Below are 27,289 nucleotides of genomic sequence, written 5' to 3'. Positions count from 1 at the left end.
TAGCAGCTGAGCACATTCCTCTACAGCCTCTCATATTCATGGACAGGCATTGGAATCTAATAGGTTAAAGTTCTACCTTTAATTTTCACACAACGCCTGGAGTGATCTGGCACAGCTTTACAAAGCAGAGCGTTGCCAGCATCAACTGGTATGTAGTTTAAACTCATTTGTTGGGAATATGTTACTAGGAAACATTTGCAGGAGCAGAGCTGGTGGGTACAAGGTGAGCTCCGGATCTCACAAGACTGAAGATTTTTTATGCAGTGATCATTTTATTCACTGACGTGGTGGTCTCATTCGCAAGAGGTCATACTGCCCTGACACTGGCATCACTGTCTAGTTGTGAGGTCTGGGTTAAAACAAAGTTGCTGAAATCTGCTGTACACCCTGCTGTTATTCCAACATGTTTATTGCTTAATTATTTCAAAGCAAATCGCTGTGGATTTATGATAAAGTACGTTCCAACCCAGAAAACTCCGTTGCCTGACAGAGTAGTCAGATAAAGTGCCATTCCTTCTTGGAGAGCTGGCTTCTCTTTCCTCACCAGGCAGTGTTTGCCTTAGGAGAGAGGGACAAATTCATCCTGCATGTAAAGCTGGGATAACTCCCCTCGCTCCAACATGTTCTACACCAGATCTGAATTTTTCTTATTAATATTTAGGACCAAACTTAACATGAGCTCTAATCTTGATCCTGGGGAACAGTTTTGGTAAGGAGGAATTGTCTCTCTCTTGGATCTTTAGTAACTAAAGCAGTGTCATGACTTGTTTTCATTTCACGATTCTATTAAATAACCGGTGAGAAGCTAAATGAAATGTATTTGCTAAAAGCCAGTGTGGTAGATGTAAACCATTAATGTGTCTGATGCTGAGGCAGGGATCTTGATCTACGTTTCCTTTTCAAAAAGAAAACCTTGCTTTGCTCTCAAACCACAAAAATCAGACCGAGATGTTCAGTTTTATTGGCATTTCAGGCACACAAGAGAGCCTGGGCTATAAAACTGCAATATTTTACATGTGCACAACTGACTTATTCAGCAGTTTATGTTACACTCAACTGCTCTGACTTCTCTGGTTACTGGCGGGATAAAATATTTTTGTGGCTTTTAATTTTTGAGATTTTGTTCAATAATTCATTTGTCCTAAAAGAGGAAGTTAAGATTCTAGGCTCTTTGCACTTAGAAGCATACTAATAATACTGTAGAAAAAAATAATCGTGAATGAGGGGGAGAGGTTATAGAAACGTTGCGGTTTTTTATTTACGGAGGGGAGAACAGAAGGATGTAAAGGCGCTAACCTTCTCTAGCCATTTAAACATGCACCGGATGAGACCTTCTCTCTAGGATGGCTTGAGAAGGGTTTCATCGTCATTTCCCCACTCACCTAGAGGAGAACAGATTCCTGGACACAGACACTTCAGATATACAGTGTAGCCAAGTTATTTAAAAAGAAAACCAGCTTGACAGAAATAGGATATGGTCGAACGTCTAGAGCTGTCTCCGCTGCATTGCCCCTTTTGATGTTTATTGCATTCGGGCTTCAACTCCACAAAGCAAAAAACGTGGTCACATGATGTTAAATGATGGCAGTAGCCTCTATAAAAGCGCTCCATCATGGCCAGCTAACAACATTTAGTTGCGTCCTTATCTTTCCCCTAGAATTCACACTGTGAATCCTTCTAAGATCACTGCACCGATCAGCAATACAAGAAGGCGGCTCAAGAGGGAGCTCGGCCAGGGTGGGGAGTGAGCTGGGAGGGGAGTACACCACGATTGTTGCCTGCTAGTAGAATAGTTCTAGTGGAATAGCTGAGCTGCGACGACGGGTTTGTCTACACAGAGCCCGAGTTCCAGCCCAACCTGCAACTTCAAGGCACTGTCTACACAGCTACTTTTGGAGTACTAGTGTGAGAACCACAACCCCGCTAGGCTGGCTGGGTACCCTAAGGTCCACGCACAGGACACTCTGAACTTAGTATCTGATCCATATCCCCTTCGATTAGCAATACCCCGCACAAGCCCATTCCCAGGCCTCCCGGGGTGAACCTCCGCCATCTGCTGGAACCTCCAGAGAAATGATCTTATTTGTCAGCTGGACCGTGAGCACCACCACATGTTAAAGAGAAGTAGGTCAAGTGAAAGTACAGAGAGTGAACAGCAGGCAGATTCGTGGCATGGAAGGGCTGCAGAAAAGGAGAATCTCACTGTGGTTCCGAATACAAGGAATCAAAGGTTAAGGACCATAACCTGCTCCACCTAAAAGGGGCATAGGCTGAAAGATGCAGTGGGAGAAAGTTTAGAGTGGCTATTAGGACAGGCTGCTCTCTCTTGGAGAGGCACCTGGGACAGTTTGCAATGTCATGGGAGACAGCAAGACCGCTAGTGGATTTAGGATGGAGATAAATACTCTGACTCAGAATAGGGAGGTGGATGTGCTTGCTGAATACCACCCTGCACTTGCCATGGCATGGGAAATAGATTAAGATGGAAATCTGTTTCTGTACATCCATGAATTCCACACTCCAAGTCTGGAAATCGACTAATCGGTTCTTCTCGCCTGACGGAGACCTAGGTCTAATCCCAAAGGGCAGATACAGACCGTAATAGCGTATAAGAGTCTATCCCATTCCAAGAAAACAACACACATCTTAGTCTCAAAAAGTGGCTTAAATTAAAGTTATACAATGTGGGCCAAATGCTCTGTTGGTACATGCGGTGCGTTTGGCTTCTCATCTGGGTATAAACACCAGACACACAAATTCATTAGAGACTAACCAATTTATTTGAGCATAAGCTTTCGTGAGCTACAGCTCACTTTATCTGATGAAGTGAGCTGTAGCTCACGAAAGCTCATGCTCAAATAAATTGGTTAGTCTCTAAGGTGCCACAAGTCCTCCTTTTCTTTTTGCGAATACAGACTAACACGGCTGCTACTCTGAAACAAATTCACTAGCTGTCCCAGCCTGCACGATTGCTATTTTGGACAGACTTGTGAACAGAGTTTTCATGTATCAAGCTTAAAAATTTAAAAGATTTTCTACCGCCAGTGAAGTACACATATGGACACACACACATGCTTTAACAGCTTATTTGCACCCCTGGCTTTGCCAGTCTCTGCTTTATCCAAACAAAGATTTCCCAAAACATGTCATAACAAGGCTCTGACGCTTATTTAGGTTTAGTTAAAACAACAGCAGCTGCTTCAGCTAACTCCTCATTGGAATTTCTTTGCCACAGGGGGTTAAAGAAAACATTTTTATCTACGATACGCGATATCCTAGAAACTACTTTCATAGCCTGTGTGCAGATTTGACATGCTGCTGTATGGACTCGTTTACATCTCAACTGAAGTGAAATACGCACGAACTGTAGCTTTTCCCAGATTTTCCATGTCCATTAAAACCCACGTAGAAGATAGGAAGGAAGTTCATTTCTTACCTATATCTCATGCCCGTCTTGTGAGCTGTGCAATCTTCCAGTGAGAGCCCGTGCATTTTGAGAAACTCTTCCATGGTTTTGGCTTGTGCTGCCACTCGGACATCTCGCAGTCGCTGCAGCTCCACCACATCCGTATGGCGAACCTGGTGGAGACCCCAGTCCGAGTGGTACCGGCTGGCTACGCTTCTCAGGCTTTCGCTGTATGTCATGGACAGCATTCTGCTGCCGGATTTGGAAATCTGCAAATTTTTCCAGATATTAAATGCTTAACTGAATCTACACACAAGATCTGTGTCCTTCTGGAGGCAGGTGTCTAACATTCCCTCTCGATCAGCTAGTAGTGACCTTGTAGGGCACAAACTCACAAAACCAAAACTCCTCCTCTCCAGCTCAGCCAGACAACAAGTAAAACACGTCAGCACCTCTAGTAAACGCTCCTACGCTCACACAGCAAACAGACACTACACTTGCACATGTTCGCAGAAGTCACGTTCTGCTTGCTGGAAGGAAGATCGTACCTAGAGCTAATCCACATACCTCAGAAACTGAAGTCACGAGCAAGTCAAGAAGAACCCTGAGCTACTTTTAAACCGCAAAATAATGTAATTAATCAAAACAAAAGGTTTCCACATAAAAACCAAGCCCCACAGAGAACGCAGCATGAAATAAAGCAGAGCTAGGTGGAATGCTCAGTTGCAAAGCTTGAAGCTGCTTTTGGTCATATGGTGACAAACTGCTGAATGCATTTTAAGCATTAATACTAGACATGCGTTCATGACAGCATGTACTGAAGCTGCGCCTCTTTCAGAAACCCTCACTGTGATGGATTCTGAAGGATTACAAGGGCGGCATTTAGAAACATTTGGGGTTTTAACTATGCAACAACTGGGATCTTTTTTTAAAGCAACAGAATGAATTGCTCTTCTGGGGCGTGATCAGCCCCCACTGAACTTAATGAGAGAGTCTTTCCTTTGACCTCAACAGAAGCTGGATCGGGTGCTGAATCCTTTAAGCTTGGGGACTAAGAGACCTTCGCTCTGTGATGTTAGGAAGAGTTGCGTCAATTCCATAACTCAGTACTGTACATGAGACAGATATTCTGTGTGAACGCAATGAAGATCAAACCAACACACTTCACTTGGAGACAAAAAAAGGCCTACAATTTTGTAATCTAAGGCATCTCAGCTTTATCTGCATTAGGCACTTCCTCATGTATCGAAATCACCTAAACGGTCTCCTGGTTAAGAATGAAGATTTAGGATTTCCGCTGACAGAGGCTACAGAAAACCCGCAGGGCATTATTTGCAAAATGTTTCAGAAGAAAAGCCACACCAACACCACTTTGTGATTCAATGGTGCTGCTAAAAACTTTCCCTTAGAGCAGTTACTTTGAAAACTTAATTAAAACGACAGATGTCATGACGGCTGTGGCAGAGAGTAAAAAACTGCACTCGTTTGCACACTGTCCAGTGCCTGCATATACGCTGCAGAAGGTGTAATTAGTAAATGTCTAGGTATAGCCTTTGGAAAAATCTCTATATGAATGTAACCATCCTGGAAAGCTCAGAGATCTAAGTCGTCTTTAGCAAGAACATTTTTAGCTTTGCTGGATGATTCACCATTACCTGATTTGTCTTAAAGCTTTTGCAAACAAGTTGCAGATCATCACATCTATTTCTCTCAGCAGAAAAAAAAAAGATTTCTTCAGCTGCTTAAACTTCAGCGTATGTTAGAAGTTGGTACTGTGTCACTGTCACAAAAACCTTGTAGCATGGACTTGTCAGATTGATGTTACAGATGTTTTCATACTGAATGCCTCTTTTCTGGTTGAAGAACAATTACATGGATATTATAGATAGTTATTCCAATGTATTCTGGCAGGGAAATTAGAAATGTATCAAACAGCGAAGTGCTCTCTGCATCAAGAGTTTGTGCCAGTTCGTAGAACAAAATCTGGCAGTTTGTGGTTCTTCATATTTCTAATGGCTCCTCCGATTAGATCACTGATCCTGGGTTTTTTATCTGGTTGCTGGTTTGTGAGCGCTTGCCCACATATGGTTTGCCCCTCGGTAACTGGTTAAATACATGGTCCACAGAAAATGGCACAAAAGAATTTTTTGGGGGCATTGCATGGATTTGAGTGAACAACATAAAAGCAGAAGTCTAATCGGGTGTCAATTGGCATAACTCCATGAGTGGAGTACACTGATTGACACTGGACAAGGATCTGGCTGTCAGTCAGGCCAAAATGCATGTCTGCACCGTCTGGAATGCAGGAAAAGTTAGCAATCTTATTCGTGCATAAAAGTTCCACCTCAAAGTGGACGCAGCACCCTTTCTCTGCTAGACCCCTGCCCCAAGAGGGGAACACAGTGACAACGGCTTGCAGCAGCTAACTCTTCCGGGACTCTTGGCTGGCTGCACTCTTCAGAGGAAAATGCAATGTCTATGCAGCAGACTGCTGCAATCCGTGCATCGAGCCAATATTTTTATCTGCAGCAGCATGCACGGCACAGGACCACGTCATCGAATTTCCGTTCAATGCAGGCTGCTGAAAATAACCTGCTGACCGTGCACAAGAGCTGGTCTCTCTGAGTGACAGCACACAAACCCCTCCACCACACCAGGGTGCTTTTCAGCAGCGTGAGGATGGGAAGAGAGCTTATGATGTTTCCCCATGGCTTTCTGAAATGCCCAAAGTATTCAATGTTTCAGGTGCCTGAAGTTAAGCTCTATGGCCACAAGCAGGCACATAAATAAGTGCCTTCATTTTCAGAGAAGCTGGGGTCCTACAGCCCCCGTTGAAGTCAATGCGCAGGGCCACTGGAAATCAGGCCATGTGTTTAGATACTAAGTAGGCTCCCCCTGTGGAAATGTTGGCCCTAGTATTTTATCAGTGCCTGTGGGTCACAGTTAGTGCGCTGGACAAGATGGTGCCATTCGTACCTGACCAAAGGAAGCCGACAGCGGCGTGGATAAGTTTGGAAGCACATACCAGTTAACCACAACTGCACATGCTGATGCAATCTGCTTTTAGGGCCCTTCCAGTTTTCATCCTGGCAGGATGAATTCCAGTTTCTCATTGTTTTTAAAGACTGAAAATTGAGGTGATCTGGACCCAGATCAAGTTTTTATGTTGGGGCCAGAGGTCCCAATCAAGAGCTCCAGAATTTTGCACTGAAGGTACTGGGGAAAACTCTGAGTCTCTGTTTCAGGGGTCAGGGCTGCTCTCACCTCTGAATCTAGTGCAAATCTGCAGTCTGTGAGTTGACCCAGAAAATGCAAAGTTAGGACATGTCCAGAAATCTAGCTATAGTCTCCGAAGAGGTGTTAGATGGGTAGCACGAACAGCGGTAGAAGCATCAACAATTCTTCCAGCAAACAAACAACCAGCACTTGCTCTTCCCTATGCGACACCAGCACGTTGACACCACAGTTGTACATTAGATGCAGTGATATAGCTTAGTTCTCAGTTTCTCAGCAAAACACAAGGCATAAGAATAACAACGACTATATAATTGCTTTTCCTGAGACAAACTCATAAGATTCAGATGCAAGCTAAATTTTGCGGTATTTTCTCTCAAAGAGCACAGAAGATGCATCACTTTTCCAACCAACTGTAACCTCTAAAGAATCAATAACCATTAGTGTGCAAGAAATTAATGTGAAAAACCCCAAGAATTCCTGTAACAAACATTATTTCAAGAAATCTTTAAAAAATCCTCAGATTTAGTAAATAATGTAGTGATCAAAATCCACACTTTCACACGGTGACCTGGGGAGTTAAATAGCTGGGCACGCTTTTTAGAAAGAGCTTCATAAAAATCACTGAAGTTAGAAATGGAAAAAAGTACTCCATCCTCTTGCCAATACAGGGTTATTCGGACTATGTTTTGCAGTGCTTTGGACATTTGCAACACATGTCTTCCAGTGAAACTACTGGTCAGGATCTTCTGCATTTGATAGTCACATTTTCCACTCTTCTTTCACATCAAATATGAGGATTTTCCCATTTCCTGCTTCACTGCAGCACCCAAGGAGTTCTACCAATCTTAGTGTCTAAGGGTCTGATGCAAGCAACGAGAATTTCACCTGAGTAAGGAGGGAAGGGCTGGACTATATGAAAAATGAAGGACTGTATTTAAAGAGTAAAAGCAGAAATTAGTAAGCCTGCTATATACCTGTGTACCTAGCGTCAAAAGAATTCTCTGGACGGATGCAGGCAGCTCTCCCGGTTCCATTTCTTGTACTATTTGCTGATTGAGGACTTAATACAAATTAGAGGCAAACCTACAATCCTGCACAGTAGTTTTTTAGGGTCCTGTCCAGTTGCAATTAAAGTCATCGGACAGACTGAGATCAGTGGGAGCTGGACCTGACCTGGCTTGAGGAGCGCAGGGCTGGCTGAACAGAGGCACAGCTTGAACATGGCATCTCAACCTCTATGTATTTACGCTTTTGGTTAACATTACTTAGCCGCAAGTGTCGACAGCAGGGTAAAGCCATTTTAATCACCAATACATAGTCACAGTAGTTTATAAAAAATAATTTAACATAACATGGACATGAACAAAATCGCAGTTTGGGATTATAAAACCTGCAAAAGTCTAAACAAAAAATATAAAAATGCACGAGTGACTGTTAAATTATCTCAGATTTTTTATGCATCACAAAAAACAAAAAGAACATGACAAGAATTTCAGCAAACAAAAAATAATTGTATTTTCTAGAACATGTACAGCAATTAAAAACATAAGAAGTTCCAACATGCATCACACATTTGAAAGGCGGAACGAGTGGAGGCTATATTGAGAAAGCAATGGTCTAAAGTAAGCAAATTAGCAGCTGGTTTCTATTAATAACAGTTTTATTCTTTTAAATATAAACATAGAACTTGCCTGAGTCAACAGTTTGGAGGTAACTGAACTGCCTTCTCTAAAATATAAACAAACCATACAAACACGGAATTCACTTGTACAGTGGAACTAACTGAGAATATTTCAAGATACCCAGCTCCGAAGACATGATAAAATCTATTGTAACATCACCAGAAATGGGAAAAACCCTAACATTTACGAGCCAGCAGCACCAATTAGAAGGTATAAACAGACAGTTTACAAATAGGATTAGTTTCAACCTGACACATCGTAGCTTTGGCATCTATTTCTCTTGTAAAAGATTTATTTCTCATTTTCCTACAGACAGAAAGCTACTGAACTACCAAGAGTTCCCGCCTCCACCAACAGAGCAAGCATCTTGCTTTAAAAGAAAAAATACAAGATCCTAAAAATTATTTCCTAGACCACTTCCTATGTTAAGAAAGCACAGATTATCTATCAATACATATACATATTTCATAATATCAAAAGGACTCTGCCTGTCTGTTCCGATAGCTTCAGGAAAAACACAAACTCACCCGGTTTCTTGGAATCCTGCTCATTAAAAGAAAAGTTCTAGCTTATTAGGGGTTCCTCAGATAGCTATAAAAGAAAGTACGGGTGGGTTGTTTTTTTTTTCCATCATGGGAGTGTCAAAACTAAATGTCAAAAGCAATTGGTGAATAAGACAGTCACTCCAGAGCCAAGTTTTTTAGCAGGCGCGCCATTAGTTCTATTAGGGTATTTTCCTCTTAGCAAACAGAAGCTAAATTATTCATGACCTTCTCCCTCTCTAAAAGCCTGTGGATGTGCAGCCGCTTTATGAATATTGGCATCATTTACTTTTTTATAAAGCAGATACTTGTCAGACGCTGTGGACAGGCACATCCCGATGAGAGGTTCCACCTCTAACGAGCCACAGTTCTGATGATGAGCTATTGCGGTGGTAAGTGCTATAGCAATGCCTATAAATAAACCCGAAGTGCAGTTCCTTCTGTCACGCTGGAGTAACTCCCTTGGAGTTAGTGGCGTTACCCTGGTATTAAACCAGTGCAACAGGGAATCAGGATCTACAGCTGAACAGTGTGACGCTGTCAGACCAGGTGTCAGCTCATGCCAAGGCCCCAGGCCTCACTGAACACTTACAAATGCAGAGCTGGAAATCAGTCTTGCTTACCTGTGTGTGAGCGCTATCCAAATAGATATTAAATGTTAAGTTGATATGAATGTGTTTAGATTTTATGAAACGCTGGTAGGATGCAGCATGTATTGATCTCATTTATAATCTCTACAGCCCATGGTATAAAGTTATACTGTTTGCTACACATCTTGTGTACCAGAGGAGCACTTTACCTGAATCAATGCTTCTTTTCCTGTTTAGTAAGTTACACAATTTACAGAGGTTTACAATGCAATCAAAGGACAGACTTTGTTGACTGCATTACTAACTCCATCCAGGAAGGAGAGACCTGCACATGAACTCATCCCATCAGCTTGAATTCTGGGCTCCGGGGGGGAATAAAAATCACTGACAAGGAGAAACTGATCTCTTTGCTGTTTGGCCTCTCACAAGGGCTGGAGCTAAGGAACAAAAGTAGAGATCCCCAGGGTCAACCTGGGTTAGCCCTAAAACACATTCAGTGGACAGATTACAACATTTTACAACAAGATTACAACATTTCTGTCACCACAGACTAACTTATTTGTGCATATATATTGCCCATTTTAACCTGTAAATAACTCTCTCATTTCTTTTTCCTAGTTAAAAAATCATTTGTTAGTTTACTCTGGGATTGGCTACAAGCATTGTCTTTGGTGAGAGCTCTAAGGTACAGATTGACTTGGGTTACGTGACTGGTTTCTTGGGAACTGAATCTTTAATGAATTTTGGTGTAACCATTTATAGAATCATAGGACTGGAAGGGACCTCGGGATCTAGTCCAGTCCCCTGCACTCATGGACTTATCGCTAAGTCCAGCTTGCTTGAGTGGCAAGACAGACTGAAGTGCCTGAGGGGACTGTCTGTGATACCATGGTAAGACTGGCACAGGGCTTTGGGAGTTCCTATTTGTTACTGGGTTGGTGAAATCTAATTATAGAACATACCACCAGGTTGGGGTGTCTGCCCTGCTTTTTGATAGTCTGCCCTGAGGTTGGCATTCACAGTCATGAACCACTCCAGTCACCACGACAAACAGTTTGAAGTAAAAACTTTTCTCCAGTACGTGGTTTGCAAACAAATACTAAGAACAGTTATATTATACACAGATAGATATTAAAAGCTCTTGCTATTTGTGAAAGCAAAGGTTTCATGGAGACTTTCATTATAACCCTCTAATATTCTCAATGTCTAAAAAAGTTCTCTTAACTGGCAGAAGTTTTCCATGCTTGGTCTAAGCCCAGATGCGAGTTTGCCAGGCCAAATGTATGGACTCACTTTTAAGTCACACCCAGGTAAAAGGAGAAAAACCAAAACACACTTTTTACAGCAGAAAGAATAAGACTATTTGGATGTAAACCAAAAAATGACTAAAAACTACAAATTGAGACTCACTAGGTTAGCAGAAAGAAAAGGAGGACTTGTGGCACCTTAGAGACTAACCAATTTACTTGAGCATGAGCTTTTGTGAGCTACAGCTCACTTCATCGGATGCATTCAGTGGAACTACTCGGTTAGCAGTTCTCAGAGATTGCTAGAGAAACAGCATACTGATGGGAGAATCAGTTCTGCACAGGGCAATGTGACATTTCCACTACGTTCAGAATTCCAACACTATTTAGTGAGGCCGTGGAATCACAAATACACAACAGCCGTGAGCTATGTAGGTGAGGTGTCTAAACGGTTATTTTCACTGTGGAGTTGAATACATTTTTTTGACCAAGTGGCTGTGGAAGTGCACAGTGAACTCAGGAGAGAGATTTAAGGGGTGAGGGGGGAATCAAACACAAAAATCTCAACGTTAGGGTCACCTTTTACACACTCAAAAGTCAGGAGGAAATGCAGAGTTTATGGGGCCCAATACTGAAGTTTAACTAAATCGTGCTCATCTCAGCACTAGGGGATGGAGTTTGAGGGGGCATTCGGACAACCTGGATCGTGTGGCTGGCCAGAACCCAGTGCAAGTTAGAGCAACATTATGGCTGTTCCAACTCACTCTCACCTGCCACAGTCACCCCCAAGCAGCCATTAGAGTAGCTGCCGATTGCCAGAGGGATGCCATCTCCCACAATGCACTTCCTACCCCACCGCTGTAACAGCATGGCACAGGGCACTCGACACCAGGCCTGTGCCATCCAAAGATTCTTCCTCACCAGGGGAGCCATTAGCTGGCCAGTTACACTTTCCAGCCCTTTGGGACTGCTGCAGTGGCAGAAAGGGACTTGAACTGGGCCACGGATCAGGCCAGCGGTGCTCTCATGGAGCATTTTGAATGGCTAGTTACATGGCCAAAAGTAACCTACACTGGGCCCAGGTCTGCTCAGTGCTTATAGGTTACTAGAAAGTGAAAATAATAATAAGATTTCTACGAAGTTCTCAAGAGGCATTACCTTGTCTTTTGAATTGTCTGCTTTGAGCGTTTACGCATAGTCTTACATTACGATATGTTCGGGCACACGGGTCACTGCTAAATGGCGAATATAAAGCCACCAAATACACTAATAAAATAAAGAGAAAAAGAACATTTATAAAGCTCTGACTCTGCAAACATGCTCACATGTAGCTTCAAGCCCTGGCACAGTCCCCCTGATCCTTAAGGGACTGTCTCGTACTTAAACAGGTTAGGAAGCATTTGCAGGATCGGGGGCAATAGGATGTTGATGGTAAATCACCCTTTGATGTCTGTGGTGCGGAGTCACACCTGAAGAGAGCACATGACAAGCAAAGCCAGTGGGAGTCCATGAGATCCTATTAAGGAGAAAAGCGCATGAGGAGTTTTAACTTTTTAATCCATCCTCTCTTTTCAGTGGTACTAATAAGTGGCCATTACTAATACTGACCATGTGCCAAACAACTCATCTGAATTGTTCTTTAGATTTCTTCCATGCCTAGAATTCCCCAGATTTCCATAAACCACCTGTTGATTGCTCAAGGTAATAAATATTAACTGAAAAGTATTTCCATTATTTGTGCAGCATTAGTGATTAGTCGTTTTGCTTTAATTAGCTATTCAATCATTGCTTTGCATATTGTTGTAGAGTCAGTGTAGCTGAGTGATCACTAACTACATATCTAGGAATGCACGAGGATAAAATGTTATGACAGTATTAATGCTGCAAAAACAGGAACATCATGAAAACTATTACTCTGCCAGTGGTTTAAGACACTTCTCCCTCTTTTATAATCTTACCTTATCCCCTCTCCTGCCCCATCCCCCTTCTGTTTCATTCATGTGGCTTTATGTATGTGTAAGTTGAGAACATCAATTAACGAAGAAGCGTGCAGATTTGGGCTAGAGTGCCAACAGCAGCCTCATACTTCCTTATCATCCACACTTGTGTCTGGATCAGTGATTGGTTCAGCAATTTGCTGTACTGTTACATCATTAACTTAAGCCTCCAGCAATGTTCAAATAGTTCCCAGCACTCCATTAACATGGTGTTTGTAGGGGGTAAATGGTTCTTTCAATTTTAGACAGTAAAAGGATGAAGAAAAATTATTTCGTCTTAGACCCAAGGTAATGGTGTTTCTCTTAATGCACATATCCAGATTAACAGGGCCCGGGGACAAGAGCTCTGGGGAAAAACAAGTAGGTCTGGGTTTTGCCAACACATCCTCTCAGTCGTGTAGCAGCCTCACCCTGAGAAATATGCGTGTGTTGTAGTTGAGTGAAAAGACAGGAGTATTGACACCACCTCACTCTTGTATCCTGTACGACTATTTTTGACCCGAAGACGTCAGGACACAAGTATCCCCATTTCTGATTTTGAAAATATGGTCCCCTTAGTATGCAATGGGTTCTGAGTGCCAGAATGGAGATTGCTCCATTATCTTAGCTGAAAGAGCCACGGCTGCACTCTGCTACACCCAGATTCTAGGCTCCCTTGAATGTAGGGGGGGCCAGACAGCAAATGTGAAAAATCGGGATGGGGATAATAGGAGCCCATATAAGAAAGAGACCCAAAAATCAGGACATCTAGTCACTCTACTTGAACGGCTGAGTCAATGTAAACATATATTTCATTGGACGATCAACACACCACAGACTAACGTTTTGGCTACGGAGCTCCCCACCAGGCTCCTAATCATCCCCAACCCTCACCCCATGTCTCAGAGAAGGTGACAAATTTATTATGTGCCACAGGCTGTACCTCTGGCTCTGCAGGCCAAAGTTTTCAGAAGTGACTCGCCAATTTGGACAACTCCATTTTTGTATATCCAACTAGTAATACTTTAAAGGAGCTTGATTTTCAGAAAGAGCTAAGCGCCCATGTCAGGGAATCAGGCCCCTTTAAGGGGTCTCAAGCTGGTCACCCAAAAACGGGGGCACCAAAAATCACTAGTCACTAATCTTAGCCAATAAATGTAAGATGGTACTGTCCCTTCTGGCCAGCGTAATATGGTATGTGAAAAGGTCAAGTCTCTCTCTCTCTCTCAATAAGGATGGGATGGAGTTGTAACCAAATTTGTACACTAGACTGTCCTGGGTTTTTTATTTTGATCATTGCCATTTCTGATCTGGCAATTCTTAGGATTTCGAACACACTGCCATCCAAAAGCACTTCACACTTTGCTATATTATTGTAAACAAATTGCGCACGCGCACACACATTTCTTATTTTGTCTAGGATTAAATTAAATGCAGCCATCTCAGTAATTTAAACGATAGTTCAGCTAATCTGTACAGGTTAATTTGCACAAGCTGAACAATATACATACTTCTGCAGCACAAGCATGAAAACTAGGACCGTGCAAGTAGCTGGCTGAATTTGAATTGCAGAGCTGATCTTCTAACTTTTCCATTCTGTAAGGATAAGGCCTTTTCCTGTAGCCATATGGTAAGGCCTAAGACCTTTGTCTGCTGCCATATTAGGAGAGCAGCAGCCATGAGCTAAGAAGCAGGAAGTCGCATTCTCACATTCCATCTAAATTACATTAACACACTGTAATATCGGGCCGATAAGATGGAGATCCTGTCCTAATATCACCCACTATCACCAGACTAAGAAACAGATCTTAAAGTGGTTAAAGAAAACTTAGTTTGATAGCATCCTGTCAGGCAAGAAATCACTTATCAATAGTTGTGGTTGTGAAATCCTCATTTCTTTACTATTTTATCTTTACGGTCCCCACTTCCTTATTGTTTGTCTGTATGGTCTCTGTCTGGTTCTTTGATTGTTTCTGTGTGTTACACAATTAATTTTGCTAGGTGTAAATTAATTAAGGTGGTGGGCTCTGATTGGTAAGAGAATTTTGTTACAATATGTTCGGATTGGTTAGTAAAATTTTACTAAAATGATTGGTTAAGATGCTGTTAAGCAGGAGTCAAGTTTCACTATATAAACTGGGGTCCAAGAGGAAGTTCTTTGGGAACCAACTCCAGGACATAGCCCCAAGAACAGAGATGCCAGACGTCAACACACTGCCAATGACACCCTGCAGAAACTGGAGTCCCCGAGATGGACCTGATCCTGACTGGCCATCAAGAAAAGTTCAACAGTCTTACTGGGAGTGGTAAGCATTGTACGTGTAGCATGTGCATTCTGTTTTGGTGATTGTTAATAAACAGAGGGTAAGTAGGATATTACTATGTAAGGCTCTTTCACTGGTAAAAGACCCCTTAAACCTGCAAAAGATTAAGCCCCAAGTCCACAGGGAATGGGAGTTTGCTCAATGTCCAGGGGAGTAGAGCCCAGAGCCCGGAGGAGTAGAGTCCACGTAGGGGTAAAGTTAGAGTGCTTAATTAAGAGGGTAACACCTGAGCCCTAGGAACAGGTTGACGGTGGGTGCCTAAATTAAGAGGGTTACGTCTTGAGCCCTAGGAACTAGGTAGAGGTGGGTGCCTAGAGTGCGCAAGTGACAGAGAATTTTGTGCGGGTAGCAATTCCCTTCAGGCTGCCAGAGCCAACACCTGCTGAGGTTGATGATACATAACATATCCTGGTGTACGACGGGTTGAGACCCCTTCTGAAACGTGCCCTTCTGTAATTATACCCATCACTACTTTTCAGTCCCATTTTTTATAAAAAAATAACAGACTCTGTTACCTGTAGAACTGGAGCTGTCGTTTGGGACTCCCGTACCGAGCACTTCCGACAGCAAGGGAAAGAAAGAAGAAATATTCCACAAATCGCATTAACAACTGGGAAGTGCCAGAAACAGAAAGCTCAGTCTCAGTTCATCCTGCAATAATCTTTGTGCTCTAGCAAACCCGTTCGGTTCATCTCCATCAAAGTCTCTATAAGGGTTTAATGTCTGCACAGTTTCTCCTCACTAGGAGGAGCTGAAAAGCTCTGTGAAAGCTTGACAACAATGCCACCAAGTGAGGGAAAGAATTATGGGCACAAAATTTGTGCAAGACACATGCGCGAGCGGACTGTGGTTCACCTGATTCAACAGAATGTCATTCAATGTTAAAAAAATAAAGTGAAATACAGAAAACATACTCTTAAACCCTTAAATGTAATAGATTATTTGAAAAGAAATTGATGAGTGACCCATTCCTTAAAACAACAGGCACCAAATCTCAGAAGGAAGCTTAAATATTGTTTATGCTATCCAGTGTTTGCACAGTTCTGGAAATGACTTTTCTGTAAGCATCTTCAAAAATCAAGGTTTGGATTTTAGGATTGAATAGTGGCTGCCTCAGAGGGTCATGACAACTGGTTTACCCTGTTTTTCACAAAACTGCAAAACATGTGCTCCCTGTAACAAAGAGAACTTCTGGGTAGTCGGGGAAGCTATAAACTCGGTCGCATGGCTCACCTGTAAATCATCCCTGGAGAGCCAGTCTGTCTTAGTGAGAGTCGAGCAGGGGAGTCAGTGGTAGATTCTGGATACATCGAGCCAGCCTCAGTTTTTGAGCTCCGTTTTCTTTTTTACCTTCTAAAAAGATATAGAATAAAAAGTTACAACCAGAATAAATTGAATTTTTAAAGCACATGAATTTTTGTGTTTCCTCTCATTACTTTCTCTTAGTGAGCATGGAATATTCCCACTGGCTGGAGCTGATGTGGGGGTCAGGACTCTGGGTTCTAATCCTCCCTCTACCACTAATTCACCATGAGCTATCGGGCAGATCACCACCTCTGGGAATAATACGGATGGCCATGAGACCATAGGTTAGGAGCTCTCAAACTGGGGGCTGGGACCCTTGAGGGGGTTGCGAGGTTATTACGTGGGGGCGGGGGGGGGTCGTGAGATGTCAGACTCCACTCCACACCCTGCTTTGCCTCCAGCATTTATAATGGTGTTAAATATATAAAAAGTGTTTTTAATTTATATGGTGGGGTCGGACTCAGAGGCTGCTATGTGAAAGGGGTCACCAGTACAAAAGTCTGAGAACCACTACCATTGGTCTATTGCTAGTACCAGACGCTGCAGAGTGGAAGATAATTATGGAATAACCTCCCAATGGGGGACATCTCATCCTGACCCCCACTCAGCTGGGGGTTATGTCCTGAGTCAGGAGAGGTTACATACTTTTCACATAAATTGCATAATTTTAAAAATCCTGCTGAGTTTGTTCTCATTATCCATGTACACGTCAAATTTCTTCTGAATGCTGCTCAGCAAACACGTCAATGACATACCGTGGCAATGAGATCCACAGGTTAATTATGAATTGTGAAGAGGAGTATTTCCTTCTATTGGTTTTAAATTTTCTGCTGTTCGCTTTCATTGAATGTCCCCTTGTTCTCCTATTCCAAGAAAGGCTAATTCGGGGTATCCAATGTTTCATTTCTATACCCCTATCTTGTCATCTCCCCTTGCTCATCTCCTCTCTAAACTGATGAATCTGAACTGTATTGATCTCTCTTCATCTGGAAACCTTTCCACCCTCTCGTCACTCTCTATACCTGTCAGTGCCTCCTATTTCTGCTATATCCTTTTAGACACAGGGCGACCACTGTTTCAAGTGGCAGAGGCATTTTAAGTACAAGGGTTGAAATTGCACTTAATAGTTAGATGACATGCCACCAGCAGCTGTGATCCCATCGACACTAGGACTGCCCTGATGTTGTCCCTGCCAGAGAGAACAGACATCAGCAACAGTGGGAAAATGTGCAGACAGGTCTCAAGAAACTCTAGGTATATCCCTTCTCATCAGAACTATGCCAGAACTCAGGAAACTTTATATACACATGGATGCTTTAGATACTTCAAGGTCAAACTATGTAAATGTCCAAGTGCCCACGACACTAGACTATTGATAAGGAAGAACAGATTTGTATTTATACTTTAACGCTAGGGGTTTCAAAAGGTGCTTAACTTCTCTAGCCCAACTCCTACTGAAAGTCAGGGGGAGGGGGTCACTCATTCCTTCAGGCAGTTTTCAAAAATCGCAGCCTAAATTCGCACAGACGCTCTGTTACTGATTTTGGATCTTACACCTTGCTTGAAACACACATATGTACATGCAAATTTTTTTCATCTTTAGCAGGACTGTGGATTATTAGTTGCACAAAAATGAAGCACAACCAAGTGACAATTGAAGAAGCTGCTGTAACTTTGTGCCTAGGCCATCGGCAGCTGTGTAACAAGCCAAATCGAGATGTTTTCTTGTTAATTACCTAGCACCCAAAGCTATGCTGAGCACCTAACAACTGGATTGGCAAACATACAGTATGAACTGCCACATCTCAAATGACAAACTAAGTACAAACTATGAGAGGATGAGAGAACAAACCACATGAACGGATGTGCGATCACGTTGCTTATTCCACTATTAGAAGGGCTTGGGTACCAGGGTGTTGGGCACAGTATAAGTATCCATATAGACTAGAACAGAACACAGAAAGTGAACAAAACTAGAGCAGCAAACTCCATCTCAATCCCTCCCGCAACATGCTCCATATGATTCTTGAAGCCTCTGAGTTCATAACTCAGGAATCATTTTGAAGCAGTTCATCATCATCTGTGACCTATAACTCACACCTGGAGCAGACACTTCACGTCATCAGTCAACCCAGATAACAGTATCATGCATCTCCATGAATCAGGACAAGTGCAAATCTGTGGATGAAAAATAGCAGCCTGCTTCCAAAGGATGGTCAGAGCTACTAAGGTGGAGTTTGAAGCTCCAGCCTTATGTTTCCCTGTTTTTTAACCAGCCAGAATTCCAGAAAATACCCAAGAATACCAACCAGCAAACTCAGAGAAACCAAACTGCAGAACAATACCATTCAAAGGCAAAGTTCTCAGTTGTGTAGTCCGTTTACAGTCAGGGAAACAGCCCTGACCCATTAAACACATGGGCCTTGCGTGTGGGGGTCTGTACTTACGAGTAACTGAGCGTTGCATTGTACTGCTCCATTCCCATATTGTTTCAAAGTCATTAAATGCCAGTTTAAATCAACAAATGCCAGACTCCATCATAAACACAGAAATGACTCTTCAAAAGTCAACAATACAAACAAGTGATGAAAGGGCCGTCTCTAAATCTCACAGAGGGGAAGTTACAACGACGTGCAGGGTAGGGAGGGGTGGGAAGGGGAATACAGATGGGGCCTGAAGAATAGCTCCTACAGAATGGAGATGCTACTCTTGATGCTCAAGAGCTGTACTGAAACAGCGAGACAGCCAGAGGGCAGCAGATGAAACAGAAACAGAGCAGTTCCACAAGGATTCACCCTCTCCCACTTCAAACTCCCCACCCCTCACCCACATGGAGGTAGGCAGAGTGAGAAGAGATGAGACAACCGGGGTCCTGACGAGTGTGAAGGTTGCATTAGCAAAGCTCTGCCCTGCGTGGGAGGTTTCTTCACACTTTCCCTTTACTAAAGTCTATGAAGTTTGATGCCTGAAACATTAAAAACGTTTTCCTAGCCACAGATTCGAGTGCGGAGGTTTCCGTGCTAGACGGAAGAGAAAATACTTCAGATTTTCCTGCAAACATAGTGTGATTGGAGAAATGGGATTATAAAAGTACCAGTAGGAACTGTGCTTATCTGCATACTGCTAACCTGATTTGCCAACCCATTAAATGTCAAGAGGAAAACCTGAGGTTTTTAAAGAAAAGGCATTTTATGGCCCTGCAAAGACTCATCTACTAGATTCCCCGCCCCTCCCCCCCCCAACAGAGTTGCACTATTGTAATTTAAGGTGTAATTTTAAATTGGTTTAATGAAACCAGTGTGAAAGGCTGTGTGGACACTTAGTTTAAACCAGGCTTATTTTGGTCTATCTTAAGTTGATCAGGAAGAAGTTTAAGATAAACCAAAATAAGCCACTCACAATGAAATTGGAGTATCCGCACAGGGGTTTGCACTGGTTTAAATAAACCGGTCTAATTACACGGGGACAAGTGTGTATGTAGACAAAGCTGTAAGCACATATGTAAATGTCTCCCAGGTCAGAGGCTTTGGGTCCTCTCTGCCCTTGTAACCAGGTGCCCTTACCATGTCCCTCCACCCCCAGCCTATACAATGGATGTCTTTGTCATGAGCAATTCTGAGGGAGGAGAAAAACATGATATTTGGTTTCTTTTGCCTTTGCCTTTTAAACCTGTTATTTCCTTTGGCTACAGCTAGAGCAGCCTGAGGCCAGGTCCATAGTACAGCCCTATCTCTCTATAGCCACGTCACTTAGGGGTGTGGAAAATCCAGACCCGTGAGCGATATACTTATACCCACCTAACCCCCTGCACAGACAACAGGCTTCTCCCATTGACACAGCTGGGGCCTCTCAGGGAGGTGGATTAAATGTGCCAACAGGAGCTGTCCTGTATGTAAAGATAAACCCTCAGATGCGATGGTTGGTAGCAAGAGTGCATTTGTGTACGTGTAGTCTGGCTGCTCCGCGATTCTAGTCCACTGCTTTTGCGATGAGTCCTTCACACCGTTATGTCTTTCTCCAATTCGATGAAGCTAGCATTAAAAACAGAACAACAAAAATACCACAAGGGAACTGCCAAGCAGGTTCTCCCCAAGGCACGGCGGGCAGGAAGGTAGTAAAACACATTGTCTACTCAAAGGAGCATGTTGTAAAATAGGTCACTGAAGAACAAACTACGCTTTGCCCCCCAGAGTGACTGGGGATGGGGGGGAGCTCACACTGCACATGTCAGAAGAACAGAGTAAGGAGATGTCGCCTGGTCCATTGCCTCCTCCTTCCCCATCCCTGTCCCTGCTCTCCTTCTCCAGGTGGGACAGGCAGGTCAGAGTGAAAGAGAATATCACAACTCAGCGCACACAGTGCAATGAAAATGAAGCTCTAACTAGTCAACAGGCAACCTGAGAAGTTCACCATCATTCCCCCTCCCTGCCAGTGAAACCAAAGAGCTCTGAACAATAGCCTCTCCCCCACACCAAGAAACAACAACACCTCACCGACAACCGCTGGCTCTGGACGGAAGCCACACAGCAAAGCATGGAGGCCTTAAAGGCATGGAAGCAAGCTGGCCCGTGCATCAGAACAGCAGGAGTAGAAAATGAGGAAAGGAAGCCAAGTGTGTAAGGCGATAAAACACCTACAATCTATGCAGGGCTGAAGGCATGAAACAAATACCTTCTTTTTCATAGGTTTCTAGGCAGCCAGCACAGAGCCAGACCACATAAGTCACCCTTCAACCTGCCCTTCAAATACCTTGAAATGAAATTTAATAAAGTGCCCAAAGGAAATCAAATTTGCTAATATGTTCATCCTGCATTATCTCACTTGCTTCAAATCCCTCCACAGGGCTCATCAGAGGGAAGCACGGGTTTGTTGAATTTAATACTTTTTGGGGGGCAGAACTGCCTGCCGTCTTTTAATTCTGTATCCAGCCAGTGCCATCTGCTGTCAAGTCTCCTCTCCTAGCTCTGGTCAGGGTTAAAGTAAAATTCAGTGCTCTTTTATACACATTAATTTTTTTAAAGTAAGCAGTCTTTTCTCCCCCACAAAAATTCCTTTACCCTTGAATCAACTAGCCAATTTCATCCCACATAGGAAATGAAATATTTCCAGAATCCTGGTCTAGCTTTCTTCAGTAACTCTGAATTCCAGACACACACACCTCCGACCTGACTGGAATGCTGAACGGGCTTCCAGCTGCTCTGCAGCCAGTGCTATCCAATAGAAATCAACTGCATCAGTCAAGTAACAAACCCCTCCAGAGACGTGACGCTGAAAATAACGGAGCACAAGTTACAGCCCCTGCACCAAACCTGCAGAGCTCAGAACAGGAGCAAGTCAGGGAAAATAACAACAGAGCCCTGCAACACTGCACAGCCCACCCAAATGAAGTGTTGCATAATAACAGTGGAGAGAGGGAGCTCACAGCTCTTAATGGGGACTGGAGAGGTTGGGGAGTCTAGTGATGCCGGAGACTTTGGAGGGGGGAAGGGATGGGAAATGGGGTGGCAGTTTCTCTCTTAAGCACCCCATGTTGCAGCATTTGCACACAGTACCTGAGCAGACAGAATCAGGGCTGCAAAGAGCTGCTCATAACTGGTGGGAAGCATGGCGGGTGCCAGGAGGATATTAAAATGAAACACGGCCTAAGATGCTTGGGTGTGTGCATGGGGAACAGGGGAGTAGAACCCGGACTCCAAGATGGGACAGCCAGTAATGTCGGAAGTGGTCGGCATTATCCTAGTCAGACGATGAGAACCCTGAGGGGTTAACTGGTTAACCCAGAGTCTAAGTGAGTGTTGCAAGCTGTGTGTGTCTTTTATTCTACACGTCTAGAGCACATGGATAGCTGCAGTCTAAAAATAGACTCACTTGGCTCATTAAAAAAAAATAAAGGAAGAGATTCAACCTCAACGCCTTCCTCCCTCCTTTCCTCCCTCCCTCCCTCCCCAGCCAACAGCCGATTTTGTATGAACCAATGTATGGCTCCAGTAAAGAAAGCCATGGCCACTGTATTTGCAGAAAGGCAAACAGGAGAATATGAGACACTGTTCGCTTCATTAGGCCACTTCTCAGCAGCAATGTTCTTTGGTTACTATTAGGAAAGGGGTGAATCCTCTCAAGGCTGAAGCTTTGCAGACCTCAAACTGTGTTCTGCAAGTTTACTGAAGTTCCTCTGAGCTCACAAACGCTTTCTCCCCTGCAATGTAAACCAACCCGCCCCAACAAACCACATGCTTTTCTTTCCTAGCCGAAAGGAACATAAGAGCTCCCACAACAGCTCAAGTGCCCTGCATTGACTTTCCACCAGAAAATCTGTTCCCCCCACCTCCCTCCTAAGCAAAATGGGAATCAAGTGAACTGTTTCTACAGGGTCCAAAAGCGTGTTGCATGTTTCACAAGTGAGGGGTCCAGTTCGGGAGGGACTGAAGTCAGCCAAAGCTGGGAATTTCAAAATAGGCTATGAGACTTAGTCACCCAGTTCTCATTGAAATATCTATGGGAATTGGGTGCCTCATTTCCTTTAGCCATTTTGAAACTCACAGCCAGAGAGTTTGTCCATTTCTGAAAGAAGAAAAGGAGGACTTGTGGCACCTTAGAGACTAACCAATTTATTTGAGCATGAGCTTTCGTGAGCTACAGCTGCATCGGATGAAGTGAGCTGTAGCTCACGAAAGCTCATGCTCAAATAAATTGGTTAGTCTCTAAGGTGCCACAAGTCCTCCTTTTCTTTTTGCGAATACAGACTAACACGGCTGTTCCTCTGAAACCTGTCCATTTCTGGTTATTATAAAGCTACGCTGTAGCTTAATGGGAGGAAAATCCTCCTAACCTCATCTAAAGGCAAGCAAGGCACGCACGCAAGCCTACACTCCTCTCAGAAGTGAAAGTGGAAATGGCATACGCGAGGGTCTTCACTTTATCAAAGATACTGTACGTGGGGGGGTTAGTCAGCCACTGGCACCGAACCACGAGAGCCCCGGAGGCGTCGTGAGCAAGGCACCATAGCTCTATCTGCACCGTCCCAGAGGAGAAGCTGGGAGGCCACACACAAGCAACCTACCCAGAGTTTTGCTATTCAGATGATCCAGCCTTCCTAAGCTACTGCCCTGCACTACATGGCACTGGGACTGACGCTGCACAGGCGGATACGGGGACGTGGCCCACCCTCACAGCCGGGTCAGTCCCATCGCTCCTGAGCGGTTTCACTTACTCTTGGATTAAAAAAAAAAAAAAAAAGCCAGTTACATACAGCACCCTGCAAAAAGGCAACGGCAGTTTCCTTCTTCCGTTCCAAAGCACATGATTTCACAACGGCAACCTCAAACATCCTTTGTGCTGTAGACACAGCAACCAAACCAATTCCTCCTTCCTTCAGCGGTAACAGCGTAAGGCCCGTCACTATTCCTCTCTGTGGGCCACTCCAGAAGCCCCTTAATTTTATAGTCATAACGTTTAAAAAGCCCATGTCCAAACCCATCAGCTGTTTCTGACCCCGTGGTGTGCTTGGTTCACTACACTGTAAGTGTCTGGTGTTCTGAGGGTGAAATGAACTTTCCAGTTGAGCTGTTTCTCAGCGAGACCTCGGGGAGCCACAGCCTCCCAAAACAAGACACAGGAAGCTAACAAAAGAAAGCAGAAATGGAAGAACTGTGCTAAGTGGCAACCTGAGACACTCCCTGGCTGATCATGCCAAAAGAGAATTGATAACCTCAAGTTGACATCCATGCTGAGTGGCTCACACCTTTCATAACATTCACATTTTCCCAAATCCACAGAAACATGTTAGGGACTCAGGTTTTTCAGCTTAACAATCACAAACCCAAAGCTAACAATTGACACAAGCTCTGGATGCTACAAGAGGGCATGATGTTGCAGGAGTTTGGAGGAATAAATGACAAATGGAAAAGCTTCATGCACATTTTGTTTCCAGAGATGAAGGCACCCTCCTACAATTTGGGAGACCTGGGTTCAAGTCCCGGCTCTGCCACAGACTTCCTGTGTGACCGTGGACAAGTCACATCATCTCTCGGTGCCTGAGTTCCTAATTGGTAGAGTATGGATAATGGCATTGCCCTGCCTCCAGGGGATGTTGTGAAGATAAATGCATTGCAGACTGCAAGGTGTTCAAACACTGTGGTGATGGGAGCTGGATAGATACCTCAGACAGACAAAATCCCAGCGCTGCCATTGGAGAGACACAGCAAAGAATGCTTAACTCAGGCTCTGCAGCAACCTCCAAGCCTGCCTGGAGGACCTAGTACCTGTACCAAGCCACATAAACCAAGCCATACAGTAACTGTGAGCATCAGAAAGTCACACACTTACCACCCACGACTGACCTCTCCGGGACGGTGAAATGGGTAGGGTGGACGCTGCTGAGTGCTCCTGACAGACATGCCAGAACTTTTCCCTAGGGATAAAAACCAAGATGTGCGGATACAGGAGAGCAGAAATGCCTTTCAGTACACCACTGTGATTCCCTGCAGTTTCTGAAGAGGTCAGTAATCTGGTGCAGGCAGATGCGCAGAGGGCTGTGGGTCTCCCTGTGTCTTAACGCCAGGCACTGATGTGTCTGTTCCTAGCGAGCTGGCACAGACTGCTGACTGCAGTGAGAGATGCAGGATGAGTTTAACTCTACAGGGAACACGAGGTGCCACTGGACAATGCAGTGACAGAAGGGACCTATTTCACAGGAGAGCATCCTGAGGGGGAAGGATGCTGCTCATTGGTCCCTGACCCAAACAGCTGCCGTTCATCCCACTTTCCTGTTCCCAAAAGAGAAAGGCAGAGCTGTGCTGGCTCCAACCATTAAGGCAGCTCTGGGAGAAATACCAGATGGACCCAATGTAGAGAGGTTTCGACCCAGCAGGCCTTGGGTAGCGGGGGAAAGACTACTGATGGCCCCTTGGCTATGAAATTCTGGAGGAAGGTGAAATCCTGCCTGGAACTTCTGGGTTTAGAACTCTGCACTTCCATTTGAGGACAGCAGAACAACTGTTTTTGTCCACCACGCAAAAATCCCAGTTAACCTCCCCCATGCACAAGGGGTATAAACAAGCCAGGACTAAGCTGCTGACTACTGAGACGGGGTGATATCAGATTGGTGCAGACCCTTCTGCTGGATAACTTTGACAGACCAGGCATTCTTGGTCAAGGAGCCTCAGACAAACGCAGAAGTAGTAATCCAGCAAAGGACTGTGATGCTGGAATGAACGGCGAGGAACGTCTGGGGGTCGACCCTTTAGGAAGAGGTCTTCCATTTCTTTGACGTTTTAGTTGAGGCAGCAATGTTATTTTGATTTGCATGTCAGCAAACGAGAGGTTTACAATCATTATATAGTTTGTGGCTGGTTCTTTTCAGCTATGCTCTAGCTACTGTGTAATTTAACAGGTGATGCAGTCTTTGGTTTTCAATGTGATTTTAGGTTTCAGAGTAACAGCCGTGTTAGTCTGTATTCGCAAAAAGAAAAGGAGTACTTGTGGCACCTTAGAGACTAACCAATTTATTAGAGCATAAGCTTTCGTGAGCTACAGCTTAATGTGATTTTAGTTTCTTTGGGATTACCTTTGTTTTTATGATAACCCATTCCCAAACTACTAGTAAATTAAAATTCTTCATTTAGGCTGGCCAAGAGAGCCCGACTGAACTATCCAGCTGCCATACCAAGACAGAAAGCTAGCAAAACCACAGGATGCATCGTTACTTAAAATTTTCTATGAACACCAGCCTTAATATTAAAAAAGGAACTAGCAATTCACTGAAATATCTCTTTGGTTTGACATAGTAGGACTATAAGTCGGGAAATGCACCATCATGTCATATTACCAAGCAGCCCACAGCCAAGTAACACTGCACAGAAATGCCTCCAATTTTCAAGACAGCACTTCAAAAGAAGCTGCCTAGCTGCTATTTTGTTGTGATGCCGGGGGTAGGAATAGGTAGGAGGGAATGATTCTGCTTTTCCCATTTAATAGAAACCACTTGGGTTTAAAAGCTTGCCTGACATTACACAAGCCAATGCAATTTGTTTCTATCCCAACCAGATCAAACAAAGTTATTTGCTGCACAAAAAGATTAACAAAGGCTCAGCCAAGGTGCAATTTCAAGGAGATTTCTGGGGAGAGTGACAGCGATGTAAAACGTAAAGCAAAACCACTGGCTGTGTCTCAGCAAGAGACACTGCTTATAATTAAAAGATGAGAGAGATGGACGGCCTACTTCCTGTTCCAATTTTTAGCACAAAACCTTGACAACACTCTCTCAATGTCACTTAGAGAGGGACTTTCAGGCTGGGGAGGAGGGAAACCTCCAGTTTATCAGGCCTCAACATAATCCTGATTATCCTTGGACTTGTCTTGTTCCCCACTGCTTTTATCCCACACAGATTCAAATCTCCTGATATTTTAAATGAGGTCTCCCACAGACCACTGACCAGGATGGCAGAAAGCGCATTACAGCATTGTCACCAGAGGAGAACATAGACTTTGTCATAGGGTGATGGCTCAGACCAACCACCTGAACCAGCGGCTGGAATGGCGGGCGGGGGAGAAACACTTGCTGCAGAAACAGTATAGTTTGCTCCAGTGCAAGGCTCCCTCCAATTAGACACTGTTGTGAGTGCAACTGAACACACCAGTTTTCCTCCACCTCCGATAGTTACATAAGTGATTAAAATTCAGGGCGATTTTTGTTATTTTCACAACGAATGCAGCGTGCAACAAGGGGTCTGTAAAGTGCCTTGCGGAGATCAGGTTGGCAAATGAAAAAGGAGCACTGTCAACTTGAAACCAAGTCAGCTGAGTTCAAAGTCGTTTCAGATACAGCCCAGGTCTTTTAGCGCCCTGCCAAGTGTTGTGGTTTTATGGCGTATTCCTATCTTTAAATGTTTTCTTCTCCCCTGTTTTGTTCGGTGAAAGACCCACATAATGGGCCCAATTCTCTCAGAAACACTTGTGTAAATCCAGAGCCATCCGATGAAG

General features: G+C 43.9%; 1 protein-coding gene across 7 annotated transcripts in view; it reads right to left on the bottom strand.

Moving 5' to 3' along the window:
• The window catches only part of KCNAB2 (potassium voltage-gated channel subfamily A regulatory beta subunit 2), a 109,812-nt gene that overhangs the window by 48,853 nt on the left and 33,670 nt on the right, over positions 1-27,289 (bottom strand). For 3 of the 7 annotated variants that reach the window (XM_084652090.1, XM_084652089.1, XM_084652088.1), the window contains exons 2-3: positions 16,238-16,357; positions 15,520-15,561 (exon numbers count right to left, since the gene is read on the bottom strand). In XM_084652090.1, coding sequence (XP_084508216.1) covers positions 15,520-15,561; positions 16,238-16,314 — 119 coding nt within the window. In that variant the 5' untranslated portion in view covers positions 16,315-16,357. Of the gene's footprint in view, positions 1-3,436; positions 3,656-11,862; positions 11,888-15,519; positions 15,562-16,237; positions 16,358-24,634; positions 24,656-27,289 lie in introns of those variants that run through there. The other 4 variants (XM_084652091.1, XM_084652092.1, XM_084652093.1 and 1 more) reach the window with 4 other exon arrangements.

This window comes from Lepidochelys olivacea (genome assembly GCF_965140295.1).
Source record: "Lepidochelys olivacea isolate rLepOli2 genome assembly, chromosome: 18".
In the NCBI taxonomy this organism is placed as follows: domain Eukaryota; kingdom Metazoa; phylum Chordata; order Testudines; family Cheloniidae; genus Lepidochelys; species Lepidochelys olivacea.
This window is presented reverse-complemented; position numbering and strand designations above follow the sequence as displayed.